The following is a 17,611-nucleotide window of genomic DNA, read 5'->3' as shown; positions in this document are numbered from 1 at the left end:
GCAGAAAGGTGCCGACATGGAACAGACGACCCACGCTTTATTCGTTACAAGGAACAAAGTGAGAAGACGGCATTCAATTTTATGATTCCTGACTCAGAGATTTATGAGTACAACCAACCATTCACTGTCATGGAGCTCTGCACTGCTCTTAAGAGAGCTACTAGTGTGTCGCCTGGATTAGATAAAGTCCACAATGATATGTTAAATCACCTAAAGAAGGAGTCCCTCCATGCCTTACTTGAACTTTTCAACTACATATGGTTGCAAGATGACTTCCCGGAGTCGTGGCGGGAGGCCATTATAGTCCCGATACAGAAGCCCAGAAAGGATGGTTCCGACCCACTGTACTACCGCCCAATTTCGCTGACTTCATCCCTGTGCAAAGTGCTAGAGAGGATGGTGAATGATTGTCTCATGTGGTAGCTTGAAACTCATGGCTGTCTTTCCAAAGTGCAATGCGGGTTTCGGAGGAACCGATGCACTGTTGACCACTTAGCGATCTTAGACACAGCTATACGACATTCTTTTAAACAAAGACGTCACACGATAGCAGTCTTCTTTGACATTGAGCGGGCTTATGACACCACCTGGCGCTATGGCATTCTCAGCAAAGTACACAAGTGTGGACTCCGAGGTCACATGGCACTCTTCATTGAAAACTTTTTACGTCGTCGATTCTTCCGCACGCTATCTGAGCGCTATGAACAAGAGAACGGTCTTCCTCAAGGGAGCGTCCTTAGCGTAACCCTTTTTGCACTGATGATCGATGATATCGCCGACTGTCTGCCACCTACCATTAGTCGGTCACTGTTTGTGGACGACTTTGCCATCTGGTGTGCAGCATCCACAACAACGTCTGCTGATAGGCAGCTCCAGTTATGCCTGATTCGACTAACTGAGTGGAGCCTTGAGAACGGCTTCAAATTTTTGACCACCAATACTAAGTGTATGCATTCCTGCTCACGGATTAGAGGCTGTAGAGACCCGTAGTTGCGACTCTATAATGCCACTATCCCAGTTTGCGACGACATCTGTTTCCTGGGCCTCACGTTTGACCGTCGGCTCGCGTTTAAACAACGCTTTAAGATGGTTAAGATTAAGTGTCTCAAGCGCATGAACCTCATGAAAGCAATGTGTCGTATGACCTTTGGAGCCGATAGAAGCACCCTGTTAAACTTGTATAGGGCCTTAATTCGATCAGTCATCGATTATGCCCTGTCTACGATATAGCCTTGTCTACGATAATGCTGCTACATCTTCAAAGCAGGTTTTGGACACAATCCACCAAACATGTGTTCGTATAGCCACTAGGGCGTTTCGTACGACCCGAACAAGAAACTTGCTGGTGGAAGCGAATGAACCGCCCTTGCCTCTTAGGGGACAACGACTTACTTTGAATTACGCTACAAAGGTTTCACAATTTCCGGATCACCCAGCCTTTAAGTTCATCTTCTCTCAGAGTTAATCCGTTCTTTCCTGAGGAGGCGGCCCACGTCAGCGCGGCCGATGTGCCTAAACGTCCGGGACTGGCGGGACGGGGCGGATATTACGCTGGATGACATTGCCCCGCACACTCTTCGGGACCCAGCTCCGTGGAGACGTCTGAGTCTGAAGTTTGATTTAGAACTTTGTCAGCATCATAAAAATGGCACTCCACCACGAGAGTTCCTCACCTATTCGTTGGAACAGATCTCACAATACGCGAACTCATTACGAATATTTACTGATGGATCCAAGGGCTCAACAGGAACGGGTTGCGCATTTGTTTGCGGTGACCATACCGTAGGTCTATGCCTCCCGCATCACATGTCAGTTTTTTCCTCAGAACTGTTTGCTATTTTAGCAGCGCTTCAGTATGTTGCTTGTCGTCCTGAAAGGGATGTAGTCATTTTGACCGACCCACTTAGTGCACTTTTATCATTAGACCCGACGGCGATGTCGCGTGACCACTCATTTTTGACGCGCTCAATTTGGGAGGAACTGGAATGCCTGGACAAAACTTCCTGCCGTATCACATTTATGTGGATCCCCAGCCACACAGGAATAATGGGAAATGAAAAAGCGGACGCCGCAGCGAAGGCTGCGACGTGTGAGAGAAAACCAATACTAATTTATGTACCCGTTCGAGATCTGAAGTCAGTCCTTTCCAAATACGTCCGCAATACGTGGCAGCACATGTTCGACCAACATCTTCACGTTTTCAGGGAAATCAAGCCCCAACTGGGTGATTGGGAATCCTCCCATCGCCGAAGCCGCTTCCAGGAAGTCGCCCTTTGTAGGCTTCAGTTGGGTCATACATATGCAACACACTCGTTTTACTTGACGCGTAGGGATGTGCCACGGTGTGATAGGTGCGGGGACCGGTTGTCTGTAGAACATGTCCTCGTCTCATGCCGGCGCCTTGAGACGGAGAGGCGACGATTTTTTCCTCCAGCGCCCCTTCATCGGTTACTCGGTCGAGACCCATGTGGTGAACTTGGAGATATACTCGCATTTTTAGCACACATTGACTTTGACGTTATTTTCACTCACCCCTCAGTGTAAGTGCGCCAGTGATACTACCTGTTATTAGTTGACAACATACTTATCGCCCCTTGCCGACGCATGGGTGTTGGCGGACGGCCCGTCCTTACAATGATGACCGTAGAACGGCGGCTCGGGAAACCTACTTCTCACCGAACCTTAAGATCTTACCTGCGGGCATTCGATAGAAATAGGGGGGAGCGTTCACCCCGCCCGTGGAGTAATGGCCATGATATGACAGCCCCAGAAAAACTTACTAGAGCGCTGCGTTGCCACCTGGGGATAGCCATGATCCCACTGCTTGGCCATTTTGGCTCACAATTCAACGGCATTACCCTTCTGGGGCATATGCTAGTGCTTCTTGCTTCAAAAACAGCCGACTTACCAGACGAACGCTGATATAAGCAAACTGTCGAGACTTCGACTTGAAAGGATTGGTTGGGTCAGCGTTCCAGAGTTGGTTTTCCTGGAACCAGCGAAACATTCGGAGTACGCTGTTTCGACAGAAAAGACACCGTATGCCTGAAACATTATAACTTTTGCACATTGCATATGAAGTTCATGGTGTCAAACCGGATAGCAGTCATAACGACAGTAGGACAACGCGGTGCTCGCCTTTTATTACACGGCGTCCAGGCCAACGCCACGCAACATATCGCAGCTGTATTGGGAACCACACTGCAAAGAGGTAACTTTCGAATAGCTCAAGGAAGTCTGCCATAACTCGGTAAACATTACTCTAAAGTGCATTTTATATAACTAAATGCCTTTCAGTGTAAATTTCTACGGCATTTCCAGCTATGTTCACCAATTTCTTAACCACATTTCAATAAATCACCTGATCTAAGATTTAGTTCTTAAGAAGACTGAAAAAAGAACCGGCAGCACTTGACACACAAGCACGTCGCACAGTAAAACATATCCATCGCCAGTTGACGCTTCGAACATCGAGGTTTCGCGGGACACTTTTTCCATGCAACACCGCCGACGCAATGCTTAACTCCGAAGACTGAAGGAGACATCCACATCGCCCGCGGCGAAATAGGACCCACGGCCCGGCGGTGGGACCGGACAATCGCCCGCGGCGAAATAGGACCCACGGCCCGGCGGTGGGACCGGCGGTGGGACGGCGGCGGTGGGACCGGACAATCGCCCCGTCCCAAGGTGACAACGCGCAGCAGAATGGTTTGAAGTGAAATCAGCTGGCCGGCCGCTCCATACCATATTACCGTGCATACGCGGAACATGTCTCGCTTCGTCTACATAGCAGCAATATACCCGCATGACGTATTGCGTGTATGACAGCGTTTTGGAGCAAACTGGAGAAACACGGCCATCGAAAATCCACAAGTTTACAGCACATCACTGCCATGGTATGCCACGGCCCCCACGTTTGTCGCATATCTATCGTATAACTTCAGAATGCCCCGAACACATAAATACATGATGTTCCGCCATCAGTAGCATCGGTTGATCATCACCACCGTCATGACCATCAGTCTTGTCATGGTCATCACCTTATCACCCTCGTCATGGTCATCACCACCACCATCATCAACGTCGCCATCATCATGACATGTGAGCAGCATGCAAGGGAAACAACAGAACATCACCCTGTCCTGGAGGCTACAGTACATTGGCAAACACATGTCTCCCCAATGCACGATAGTTCCGTTGGCATCACGTGACCGGGACAGGCCTCTCACCGCGCAAAGGGTCGACGCCGCGCAAAAGACACACCCGGACCGTGGCTAAGTTCCGCGACGAAAAGCAACATTTGATAGGTAACGCTGCACAGGCTGTGTCTGGCTACAAAGGAGCACGTGGTTTTGCACACTTCGACGGCAGGCATGTTGGTGAAAACCGCAGCTGACCGGCAGCTTAATGGATATGGCCGGAGCAGGTTTATGACTAGGAGTTTCTCAGTCGCCTCACACTGCTTGCACGGACCTTAAGCGTTTCTAACTCATAAGAAATGGTGAAAACTACTTCAACCAAATATACATCACAAACAGACCGTACAACATCCACGCAGGTCCACGAATTCTGGTAGTACACCCCTTCCCCCTCTCCAGAGCTAACGAGATGAGATTCTGGAAGTGGTTTCTGTAACGTCAGCTGTGACAAAACTTAAGCTCACAATGAGAGCCAGCTATCTATTACTGCAGCCCGCCCACACGTCCGCCATGCTCGGCGTTCTCAATGGCTGAACGGCGCTTGTCACGCTGGCTTCACCCAGCTCCAATCAAATAACACACTTAATCCCACGTCATCACTTGTCCATTCTCACTGGCTCACCTGGTACAGTGGACGAGAGACATATCCACTTCGCAGACACCACAGCCTCGGTGCCATCACACAAACACCCGCGACAGGTCGCCCTCGCATGTCCTCGACCGATCAGCGTGGCGAAGCCTGAATCCGATTCTCACGACCAATAAAACGCATCGCCACCGCATGAACAACCCATTCGGCGTGCCGAAGCTCTGACGCGTTCTTTTGACGACGCGTCACTTCCACCGTCCAAGCTCTCTATTTCGGACCATGTCCACGCCATGCCGCCGTCCCGCTCTCCCCCCTTGCCGGTGGCCTAGCTGAAACGACTGCTGCCCGACATGGTCTTGCCGAAACTGATGAAAATGCTGGTGCGGTCGGTGAACTTGCCCCAGGAGCCGAACGGCACCACCACGCAGGAGATGTTGTCGTCAGACGAGTACGACAGCGCCTGCGGTGGACGACCGCCCAACTGTTAATTCAGTCTCAGCTCATAGACGACACCACGCGCGGCATGGCCTGTACCGGCGCACCAGGGTCCGGCTCCAATGGTAAAACATCAGTAGCGCGACAAGCCTAAAGATCGCCTTGATCGAGAGCGCAGACGCGGCTGCCACGACTGCAACAGCTTTCTGACTTCTTTTCGTCTCTTACACAATACTTTACGTAGAACCTAGATTTCAATGGTGATGACCTCAACAGACATGACAGCGCTTTAGATGCCAGCAACACTTCCAGTCATCTTGAATCCCATCTGCTTTCTCTCCGTCAAGGTCTCACCTCTCCCGGCCACCCACCAAACGTTAGTTCATGACTCGCCAACAGATGGCATCAACCATTCACACCATGGTTTTGATCGCGTTCTGGCCGCCTTATCATCGCGCCCGCTTTTCGGCAAGCCCGATGTCGCCCTCCACTCTCACTTTCTGTGCAAACCAGCGCACGGCCCCGGTGAGTTATCGTACCTCCGCTCTCACCTACAGTGAGACAGCCTACCACCATCTCACCTCACTCTCACCTTCTCGGTGAGCTAGCCCAGCGCCGCCTCCAGTCTCCTCTCACCTGGTCGGTGAGCAGCGCCGCGCCCTCGGACGGCGTGCGGCTGGCGTTGATGACGTCACAGATCTCCTGGTCCGTCATCACGTGGTTGATGCCGTCAGAGGTCAGCACCAGGAATACATCGCGACCGTGTTTGACCTGAGGTCACGGGACACGACGTCAGGGGCGTCATAAGCGCTGCAGGTGCGTGAGCAGGACTTGCTTGGGGAGGTGGAGGGGAAGTCACCATCACCACATTATCATCATTGTACAACAAACAGCATACAGGATAGTCACAATATACCCACAAGCATACAACTTGCGCGTAAAAAGGTCTCCCAGCATTTGCACAGACACTAGATAACTTAGGAGACCATGACTTTCAATAACCGATCTTGATCGACTGTCCCTGACTTTCAGTGAGACTTCGTACGACCGTGACTCTGAAATGTCCCTGAAATAGCTGAGTGAACTGTAATGACAATCAAATAACTTGGCTGAATTCCAATTGTCTTCAAAGCCGTGTGTGACCGCCTATGTAAAAAACCTCAAAGTGCCGCTTATGACCTGCAGTGACTCTCCAAATGGTCAGTAAGCCTTCGCTATCCATCCGTGATTCTCTAGCCTGCGGTAGGCTCCGCCGCCGTCCAGCGCCCGCGCCTGACCTCCATTGACCCTATCTGACTTTCGCCATCAGCGACTGACCTCCCGTGACCTTGGACCACTGACCTCGAGTGAGCGCGTGTCGGGGAAGGCGGTGACGCCGGCCCGCTTCAGGTGGAGGTCACCGATGCTGCGGGTCATGGCCAACCGGCCGTTCACCATGTGACGCCCCAGCTCGTCCACCACCACCGAGCCGCCAGACTGCTCCACCCGCCGCTGTCAACCAGGCAACCGTCATCATGTGACGCCCCAGCTCGTCCACCACCACCGAGCCGCCAGACTGCTCCACCCGCCGCTGTCAACCAGACAACTGTCATCATGTGACGCCCCAACTCGTCCACCACCACCGAGTCGCCAGACTGCTCCATCCGCCGCTGTCAACCAGACAACCGTCAGTCACCACCACCGAGCCGCCAGACTACTCCACCCACCGTGTCATCCAGACAACCATGACGCCTAATTCACTGACAGATGTAAGCTCGCTAAGCCACCGGCAGCTGTCAAACAGCCAGACCACCCTCAACCAGACAGTATGAGCATTAAAAGGTGAGACACTGCAGCTGCTCGCCTCAAACTGCGACGTCGCTGGGAGGATTTGTCGCCAAAGTTCACTAAAGAAGCGATCAACCCGCCCTATCTGAAAGCATGACGCCTTCGACTTCATGAAGTTCCACCGCTAACAATGCACCGACATTGGCATTGGCCGTTTCCACAAATGTTGTGACGGCTGATCGCAGCCAATCAGACAGTTACAGTCACAGTCACAGGCTGATCAGACCAGGATACACACACCGTTTAAACCACCGAAATAGCCATGGACAGATGCACGTGGACGGCGTGGCCCAGATAGACTTCCACTGGCGGCCACAGTTGCCCAGGTGCGCTGCATTCCTATCTCAGTCAAGAAGCTCGCAGAAGTGGGAGAAGTGACTGCACCGGGACACTTGGTGTTCGGTGCAGGGAGACGAGAAGGTGTGAGCCAACTCATACACACAGAGCGAAGGTGTAAAACGCCTTTCGCTGCCCGCGTGCCCTCAAGGTGGCTTCTGGCGCAGTATTTGAAGGTGTACACTTCATTAGATCACTGATCGGTGTTAATGGGTCCATACATCGCTGAACACATGAATGATTACACGACGGTGTAGGTGCGCGCGCAGACAATAAAACTAGCGAGAAAAGCGTGTTTCCGCCCGGGTTCGAACCGGGGACCTTCCGCGTGTGAAGCGGACGTGATAACCACTACACTACGGAAACGACTACCGCCCTCCCGGCGAAAACCAAATAATATAATACTTGGGCTACAGTACTTCACGTCCCGCTCATCCACGCAAAGTGTACGGAAGGCAGGCAACCACGATCGTTTTATGATGTGTCTCCAAAGGTTCCAAATAATGCTCAACATTTATTATGAAAAAATTTTGGAGTGAGGCTGGGAGGGTAAGGCCAAACTTGGGCCCCACCTCCTAATTTTGTAAAAAAACAAAAACAAAACAGCAACACAACTCCTGCTCTAGCAATGTCGCCTCCAACCGACAGGAAGCAATGGCCGATGGCGCTGATTGGGCCTGATTGGGCAACTGGGTCGCGTCACCGCCTTACCCTGCGCGCATGCGCGCCCCGATAAATGATAACGTGTGTCCGGGACAGGCAGCGCTGCGTCGGCCATTGTATTTTTGTACCTCATGAAAACTGAGTGCAGTGTTGCCGGGATGCTAGAGTGACAATCAGCGCACAATAATCATGCAAGTTCTATTCTGGCATCTTAAGTTCTAAATTTTAGCAAAAGTCTAAAATCGAGGTTTTCAAGTCTGATGCTTTTAAATTTGTTGTTCATTTTTTGCTTCACAACGGCAGTTTTCACAAGGTGAAGAAAGCAAAAATACATCGGTCGCGTGGCACACCTTTTCCGCAACCAGCGCCGCCGAGTGGTCTGTAGTGAGCTTCCGAGCTTCCCCATCCCGGCACAGGATGGCTCTGCTGTCACCGACGTGGCCGATCACCAGCTCGGCGCCCGCGCGCAGCAGGCAGACAGTAGCTGTAGTGCCGGGACTGTCTGCAGCAGACAGGCATCAGACATCAGACACTGATGGTGGCACCAAGACTGTCTGCAGCAGACATCAGATATCAGAGTGGTGGTGGTGTGGGGACTGTGCACCAGACACCACGCATCAGACAGTAGCTGTGGTGCCAGGACTGTCTGCAGTAGACATCAGACGTCACACAACACACAGGACAAAAGGTGCTGACGGGGCGGGTGGAAGGGCGACCCTTTTCAAGCCCACAGTTTTCCTGCCTAGCCGATGCACAGATCTGCCAGGAAGTTGACCACAACGTGACCGGGCTGTCACTGAGCCCCGCCCCCCTACGGGAATCAGGCTGCATTGCTGCACTCAAGTGCTGGAACTGTCTGTGACAGACATGGGTCAGTCATCCAATGTCGGACAGCACACAACAGACAGTGGTGATGGAGTTAGGACCACCTACAGTAACACCAAAAATCAGACAACACACCGTTTGGAAACGCTGGCAATGTTGCCAGCATGGTCTGCAGTAGACATCATACAGCACAACAGCTGGTGATGGTTGAAGAAGGGTGGCTGGCACATTGCATCAGATATTGTGCACGAAATCACTGACATGCTTTTGACCTCTGTCTCAAATTCTAATCCAAAACAATGCCTCGTAAAAATCACTACATTTTGGCAAACATGCTCTCTTCACGTGGGTTTAAGCTTTCAAATTTGCCGAGTCATCAGTGAATCGCACAGGTCCAATTAAGCTGCACGGTCTTAGGTGCCGTCTGATACCGATATAAGATAACATGGGGGTACCGACGCTGCCACGACTGTCTACAAAAGACATGCAGCAGACATCAGGCAGACAGTGCCAGTGGTGCCAGCACTGTCTGTGTCAGCCAGGTACGTCAGGCCACCAGACAGCGCGTGGGAGCGGTGCACGAGAGCACGAGCACCTGAGAGCACGTGGAAGCAGTGCACGAGAGTACGAACACCTGAGAACACGCAGGGACGGTGATGACGTCACTGCCGCAACACACAAGATGCCTACAACAGACGGTAGTGGTGGCACTAGGGATGCATGCAATACACTATAGGCATCAGACAACAGTCAGATATACAGTAGAGGTCATGCTAGCACAGCACACAGCATACAGAGAACAGCTAACACATCAGACTACACAGCTGACACGGCAGACAGTGGTCCTGGTGCCTGCACTGCCTGCAGCGGATAACACTGGCAGTGTCAGTGGTGATGGGACATTCCGCTGCAGTCAGCACAAAAGAGAGAGCACAAACCAGGCAGACTACTGGCGCCCGCACCAACCGTCACGACAGTTCGCGCAGGGCAGGCGTAGGAACGAAGCCAGACCCATGGTTTCAAAGGCGAATCCAAAGCCAAGACGGTGACAGGAGCCGAGGTCGAAGCTAAAATCAGCGCCTTCGGACTTAAGAAACGCGAAGCCATAGCCAAAACCAATCAGTTTAAAATCCCGAGGCTGAAACCGGAGCCAAGTCTAATGTACTGAGTAGCTTTGCAAAACCTACGCCGACCGACCAAACCGAACCCGAACCCAACCAACACAAGAAACCCCGGACGTTCGAGGTCCACTTTCAGACATTGTGGGACCACTGGCAGACAGAGGGGACTATGCAAACAGTTTTTTTCTGAGTGACACTTGCGGGCCTGGCCTTATCCTCGCTAAGAGATTAAAGAACACCACCCCCCAGGCAGACATGGAGCCGACTTTTCCGTTATGTTGGTCTGCCACCGACATAGAGGCCCGCATTGTTCCAGGGGCCCCCGATCAGCACAAGGAGGCCTCTGACTGACGTCTAGAGGCCCGGCACTGCGGGCCGGGGTCCCTTAATACGACCTCCAGTCAGCCTTTCGGGCTCTCCAATGAAGCCCTTGATCGCCGGTACCAGAATGCTCTGGTGATCTAAGGGGGCCCCAAGCCCACCACCGTCCCCGCCCCTGCCCCGCCTCCATGTTTTGTAAATTGAGCCGCAATTGCCACATGACACAAAATAACCACGACCAAGCCGGAGCCAACATTGGTTACATTGCCAATACGCGGCGTGTCAAGCTCTGCTTGTGATTGTGAGTGAAACAAACGTTGGGCAGGGGTAAAGAAATAACTACACTTAAAATGAAGACATGTGAATCCCCTAATATAACACAACTGACTTTTGCAATAACAAATTATTACTAAACAGATCAAATTCTCAGAATCAAAGCAGACACCGCCATAAAATAGCTCAAGAGTGATCAGCTATCTGAGGTCGAACGAACACCACGCGAGGCTCTAATGTCCGCGATACCTAATAATCATGATAACGTGATGCTCGGTACGGGTCATTTTTTATTTGACTTGATGTTTATTTTCGATTATGGATATTGGATATATGGATATAGAGCAGCATATAATGATGAGTGGATTGGCGCATAAGCGGAACGCTTAAATCCGAGCGCCCCTCCTAACAATAACAAGATATGGTCATCGCCGCCAGGGAACCCACGACACACCGCCCACCCGCCCGATCTGTAAGCCGCCGCGGGCCAGGCGCCCGCCGCCGTTCCTGTCCACACATATAGCCGTCTCGGGCCGGTGGCGGACGTCCGGCCCGGCAACGCCATCCAGTTGCTGCCCGTCTGCTGCCCGCGCCCCTAGAAGTTTTTTTTAGGCGAATCGTATGGTCTGAAGAATAAATGTTTGGAAAATTTTTGCTATCTGCTGCCTATTGTGATCCTATAAACCGCTACCTCTGAGGCAGATACTTGTTGCTCGTTGTCAGTGAGCTCAGAAAGGTTTGGAATGATACGATCTGTTGTACATAGCATTGCAATTCGGATTTCATGACAGCGAGCACAGTTCAGTATAAAGTGTTCAGGGTCTCCATTTGGATAGCCACACAAGAAAGAGGGACTAGGTGCAGTTGTGGAATTCTAGTCATCTAGTCATTAGTCATCGTGAACTTCCGAATTAGCCGCCTGAATTTGGTGCAGTCCTTAGCGTAGCACAATGCATCGGGTGTTAGGGTACGGGGGCTCGAATTATCTCTTACTTTTGACATATTTTGTGCCAGGGTCTGCCACAAGATCAAGATAAAGAAGATCTGGATCTTGTAGATCTGGATCTGAGGATCTGGATCTGGATCCCGCAGTTCCAGAAAAAGTTTCTAGATTAATGTTCTTGGTTTTCCAGTGTTTTTTTTTTTTTACTGAACCTTGCTCAACCATGTAAACTCGTGATCATAAGCACAGTTTGAAATACCGACTACCTTCAATCTGCATGCAACAATATTTGCTTTATAACGCCGTTTGACCAGTACTTCCTGGTGCATTGAAGGTCCATAACTAAGAACCGGCACTCTGAACTCACAACGCCGAAAAGCGAAGAGCTGAGGTTTTTCTTGCCTGTATCAAACCGAAGTCTGTAGTTCGATGTCACACGAAGCTGAAACCGTAGCCATAATTTGAAAATTGCTAGAAGCCGAAGTCGAAGCCGAAACCGCGGCCAGCTATTAAAAACAACACAAAAGGCGATGCCCGAACTAAAGCAAACCAGGGGCAATCACTTAAAGTCGAAGCCAAACCCGAGGCCATTGGATGAAACCCGCCGCTTCGTCCCACGCCCGGGCAGGGAGTGTCTGCAGAAGACCACATACATCAGATTGGTACATAAAAATTGGGTTCCAATCTGTGCAAGAACAAATGCTGCCGGAACAGGACATGGCAGGATCTCCCACACTGCGAGCTTACAGCATGACTGTAGGTCCTCAGTACCGCACGTTCACAGAGAAAGATCACTCCCGATCCAATGCCGAGCTTTTAACATTCCTTGCATGTCAACGCATGTCACAAAACGCATGGCTGACGTGAACCCGTTGTCCAAACAAGTGCCAATCTCATGCACAGACAAATCAAGTTCAACGCTATATAAAAGTATGTACAGCACTATCTCAATATAACATGAGCAGACGCGCTCAAAAACCGTGCTTCGCCCCTGCCCTCTACCGGTGGGACATAGTTTTCCACACAAATCCATGCTAAACAAGGCACATGCTAAAACAAAGCCATTCCCCTCGACGCGTCCACAACGCCTCGACGCGCCCTCGGTACCGACCGGCGGCCCCGTGGCCCCTCTGCCACTCCGCAGCGAACTGCCGGTTGAGCGCGGGGAAGGTCCCGTGCAGGATGGCCATGAGGTTCCTCTCTCCCGCAGCGATCTGCTCCTGGTGACAGACAGACGGACGGAGATTGAGCACAGCAGAAAGTGGAGGGGGAGGGGGCTTTTCAGTGGAGTGGCGAGGGCAGGGACGACTGCCGGCTGCCCTGTTGTTGGCAGTAAACTTAAAGTCACACCAAGGGAATTTCTTGCAGACAAGCAAAAAATCGCCTGTGTCGCTATCTGCTCTTCCCAAATCCTCAGCCGGCCAACCCATACTGCTGCCCGCGGGAAGGGTGTGGTGGGACCCATACCCCAAGCCACTTGACCTGTCACGGTGGCTGTCTGAACCGCTCATGTATCGCCGTTGCTGTCTGAACCGCTCATGTGTCACCGTGGCTGTCTGAACCGCCCATGTGTCACTGGCTGTCTGAAGCGCCCATGTGTCGCCGTGACTGTCTGAAGCGCCCATGTGTCGCTGTGGCTGTCTGCACTGCTCATGTATCACCGTGTCTGTAAGAACCGTTGATGTGTCACCGTGGGTGTCTGAGCCGCTCATGTGCCACTGGCTGTCTGAACCGCTCATGTGTCACCGTGGGTGTCTGAACCGCTCATGTGTCACTGGCTGTCTGTACCGTTTATGTGTCACCGTGGGTGTCTGAACCGCTCATGTGCCACTGGCTGTCTGAACTGCTCATGTGTCACCGTGGCTGTCTGAACCGGTCATGTGTCACCGTGTCTGTAAGAACAGTTCATGTGTCACCGTAGGTGTCTGAACCTCTCATGTGCTACTGGCTGTCTGAACTGCTCATGTATCGCCGTGGCTGTTTGAGCCGCTGATGTGTCACCGTGGCTGTCTGAGCCGCTCATGTGTCACTGGCTGTCTGAACCGCTCAAGTGCTACCGTCGCTGTCTGAACCGTTCATGTCTCACCATGGGTGTCTGAACCGCTTATGTGTCACTGACTGTCTGAATCGTTCATTTGCCATCGTGGCTGTCTGAACCGCTCATGTGTCACTGGCTGTCTGAATCGTTCATGTGTCACCGTGGCTGTCTGAACCCCTCATGTGTCGCCGTGGCTGTCTGAGCTGCTTATGTGTCACCTTGGCTGTCTGAAGCGCTCATGTGTCACCGTGGCTGTATGAACCGTTCATGTGTCACCGCTGGTGTCTGAACCGCTCGTGTCTATGCAAAATGTGGAATGCATCGCAGAGGAAAAGTTTAATGAAGTGCCTTCCACATTCCTGGAAACGAAGGAGCCGCCTCAGAACCGAAGTTCCGCAGCACACTACACTACGCGCTCATATCACGAAAAAATCCCGGAAATTAAAAAAGACCTAGCTATTACACCGCCTCCCTCTCAAGCATAGTCTTTACACGACCTCGAACATATGTACGCCCTCGTTGTGAGCACATGACACGACCCGAATGTTTCGTGTCGTTCGTTTCGTTTCGTCGCAATTTGTTGGAGGGTATACAACTTACGACGTTTTCAGAATCCATGGATTCAAGTGTACATTCGCTGCAGCGTACCGATCGAAGCGGCCCATGTAGTGTTCTGCACTAATGCAGCGAGAATGAAAGCATCCTGAACCAGCTGTTCGGCCAAGTATCTGTGCCACGGAGACCGACCGCGCCACCGCTCACCCCGTCCCGTCCGCTAACACCGTCCCGCAGTGCTCTCCCTGCCCCACAGCAATTACCCCTCCCCGAAGTGGTCACCCTAACCCGCAGTGCTTTCCCTACCCCGAAGTGCGCACCCCAACACAAAGTGATCACCCTGCCCCAAAGTGGTTGCCCTAACCGAAGTGCCCGCTCTGACCCGACGTACTCACCCTGCCCCAAAGTGCTCCTCTCACCCGAAGAGCACTTTGGGGCAGCCCTTGCCCGAAAGCGCTCGTCCTGCCCCAAAGTGCTCTCTGTGCCGTCTGCTCACCTGCACGATGGGCACGAGGTGCTGTGAGCAGAACTGGCTACACTCGGCCCCGCCGTGACCGTCCAAGATGGCGGTCAACAGGAGGTCCGGAGCCACGTCCGCCGCCACGCAGCGGTCCTCCTGGTAGCGACGCTTTCCCTGCCGCGCAGACATGGCAACTCGACACGGACCAAGCTGAGGTATCGACGCAGATTGTGGTATGTGGGGCTGGTGGAGCGGGGGAGAGGGAGGGGGCATCGGTAAAAAAATGCCGTGATGTTCCCTGCGTTGGGCGTTTCTTCATGGATGTCGTGCAGCGATCAAGGCGGCGAAATGCGAACCGAGAAAGAATTGAACGCAAGACCCGCCGGTCTCGGGACCGGTAGTTTTTGCTGTGCCGATTTGGTTCTGTAGTACTCGCACACCACAGCCATGGAAACCTTGGCAGCAGGGGCAGGGATCAGAGCGCCGGGTCAGCCTGTAGGCAACCAGCACTATGCTGGTGTTTTACGTGCTGCATAATAGGAAAACGAATGTGCCGCAGATAACCAGCACTACGTAAGATAAACGAAATCACGATGACGGATAAAAATAACTAACAGATTCTAAAACCAACGCACGCAGGCACGCGAGCATCACTCAGACCACCACACACCAGATTCCACCGTTTGCAAATCACTCATACACAAGTCGTGCCTCTGAAACCCAGCCATGTCTGTTAAAATGCACACGCAGCGTAATTTGAAGTTATGAAACTGAGCGCACAAAATTCTTATTTTGTGTGCTGAGGCTGCGACCGAGGCTATATGAGTGCACAGAGCAGGTCAGCGTCCCAGCTCCAGACCACAGCCTTATCCTCCACCTTTTACACCTTTAAATCCGAGCTTTCACTGACCAGCCCCTGGTGGGGAGCCCAATACACTGAAAGGACCTAAGTTCACGGAACTAAGCGTGGACCAGGTGCATTTTATGCTTGCTGCCTGCTGCACTTCGGTTAACTAACCCAAATCGGCGGGAAGAACTGCGATGCTCTAGGACCAAAGCGGTTGGCTTCATTCGACACCTTGACAGGGAAATTAGAACCATTCCCAGCACGCCCGTATCTGTATACCAATAGTGAATCCCGGGTCCCACGGGTCCTTTGCTGTAGAACATAGGTACAATAAGTCACATCCTTTTGTTGGTCACGTAAATCTCTAACGTCCCGTGCCTGTATCTGGCGAATGGAGGCGCCCATGTGGCGTGCACACTGGGCATGCCATCAGAGTTGCGGATAGAAAGAAGCATGCCTAGAGCCCACACCTGCGGACACTGAAGGGCCCAATACGTGGACTGGGGATGTCACCAGGATACAAGCACAGAGCCAGTACCTGCACACCTGGGGTTGCCCACAGGTCTCTGGAAATATCTCCCAGCCCTAAGGCTCTGGCATTCACCAGGTGTTCATCAGTGGCCAGCACGTCCAGAACCCGTACCTGCAGACTCGAGATGCCCACGGCCGGCGCGTCGATGCGTGGAATCGGCTTGCCGTGCTTGATGCTGGAGCCGAGCGCCAGCGGAAGCTCCCACCGAGAGTCCCATGTGCCGAAGCTGTCAAAATCGGCCGGCGGCCGGTCCTTGGTGGCGCCCCTGGCAGCGGCCCGGTGCACCAGCCGGCGCGACGTCACCAGGGCACGCACCAGCTGGTGCTGTGCTCGCAGGCCGCGTCCACAAGTGGCAGCCAGCACCAGCAGCGGGGATGCCATTGGTGCTGGTGCTGTGCTGGATCCTGGCTGTGCTCCTGATACCAATGTCCTTGTGTTCCTGGTTCCTGATCACACTCAACACTTGGCCAGCTGACAATTTGCTGCCAGAAGATGGCAGGCAGCAGTTGCTAGATGCAAACCAGGAGGTGCAGGAAGCCTAGGCAGTGATGCCTGCACAGAAAATGGATGCAAGAAAGACTTCAGTGCATCTTTAAGGAAATGGTATAGTCCAAACTTCTGTCAGGGTGAGACTTAATTAGAGGTGCTTGTGACTGCCTGGAAAATAATGATGCCCATGTTACTCTCCAATCTCCAGACTTTTAGATGAAATGTGGTGCACTACTGTTTGACTGAAACATGACATCAATCTCAGCAAACAACACACTAGCCCTTAGTTAGAGTTGTTAAGAAGTCTGGAATGTCACAACAATTGGAAAAATCTGCCTGCTCCCCTACAATACCCTGAACTTGAGCTGCCACCCCTAGTGACCACAGCCCATCCCAACCAAATGCAAATTTTGAGCACCAAACAGGCTCAAACCCACTTATTCTGCCATGGGTGTGATTTAAGGCAATATAATCCATTGGGTGATGGGAGCAGACAAACTAACTAATTTCCCTCATGCCTACGAACCATGGGCATGCCACATAAATATACCAAGAATCATAAAGGGGTGCAAATGTGTCAGAAGACAAATTTACTGCTAAGTGTTACAGCAGTGCAGTTGTATGGAAAACTTCGAGCTACGCAGCTGTCTTCCATGCTTCAAAGAGCATCTCAGATATTGAAGGCACCATTACCAATTTTGAAGTCCATTCTAACAATGCGCCGCCGGAGGATTAATGCTCAGCATTCTGGAAAAGTGGGGGTGCCACGCCACCCGCCCATGAACCGCTCCGTCCCACACCTTGGCTTCGAAAAGTGGCATAAGTACCTCAAAAGGATAAAATACAGCACGACACGACATGTCTGCCAATTCTTGCACCTTATAGTTCCAAACTGTGGGGTAGTAGAAAAACTGCGACACTGTAAATAATACTAACGTGAAAGCTACACAAAACACGGATGGCCTTGATTTGAAGCACAATAACAGCGCACCTGCGGCGAGGTATGGCGAGCAGCAGCTACCAAATTGACCGGCGCGCATCATTCACGCTTCATGTGCCGCTTTAGACGGCCACATTGCTGCAGAACCGAATGGATCATGATAATGCTACAAAAAACGATCACGGACGCCAAATTTCAATGTCTGACATCACCTGGCT

General features: G+C 52.1%; 1 protein-coding gene and 1 non-coding gene across 3 annotated transcripts; both read right to left on the bottom strand.

Annotated features, from left to right (window-relative positions):
- Positions 1-3,132: 3,132 nt before the first annotated feature.
- LOC119092097 (protein phosphatase 1K, mitochondrial) lies at positions 3,133-17,410 on the bottom strand. Of its 2 annotated transcripts, none has more exons than XM_037215080.1 (8): positions 17,390-17,410; positions 16,076-16,621; positions 14,622-14,759; positions 12,644-12,752; positions 8,400-8,551; positions 6,565-6,714; positions 5,860-5,994; positions 3,133-5,248 (listed from the first exon to the last, which is right to left on the bottom strand). In XM_037215080.1, exons 2-8 carry the CDS (start codon positions 16,343-16,345, stop codon positions 5,114-5,116), a joined length of 1,089 nt encoding a protein of 362 aa, XP_037070975.1. In that variant the 5' UTR covers positions 16,346-16,621; positions 17,390-17,410; the 3' UTR covers positions 3,133-5,113. The 2 variants fall into 2 exon arrangements, with proteins under 2 accessions (XP_037070975.1, XP_037070970.1); XM_037215075.1 differs by having other exon boundaries at positions 17,332-17,400.
- TRNAV-CAC (transfer RNA valine (anticodon CAC)) lies at positions 7,680-7,752 on the bottom strand. Its single transcript has one exon. It is a non-coding gene; the product is annotated as a tRNA-Val (tRNA).
- Positions 17,411-17,611: the final 201 nt, after the last annotated feature.

Source organism: Pollicipes pollicipes, unplaced genomic scaffold, assembly GCF_011947565.3.
Source record: "Pollicipes pollicipes isolate AB1234 unplaced genomic scaffold, Ppol_2.1 Scaffold_1600;HRSCAF=1878_pilon_pilon_pilon, whole genome shotgun sequence".
NCBI classification, from domain to species: Eukaryota; Metazoa; Arthropoda; class Thecostraca; order Pollicipedomorpha; family Pollicipedidae; genus Pollicipes; species Pollicipes pollicipes.
The sequence above is the reverse complement of the archived record's forward strand: the minus strand, read 5'-3'. Positions and strand labels throughout refer to the sequence as shown.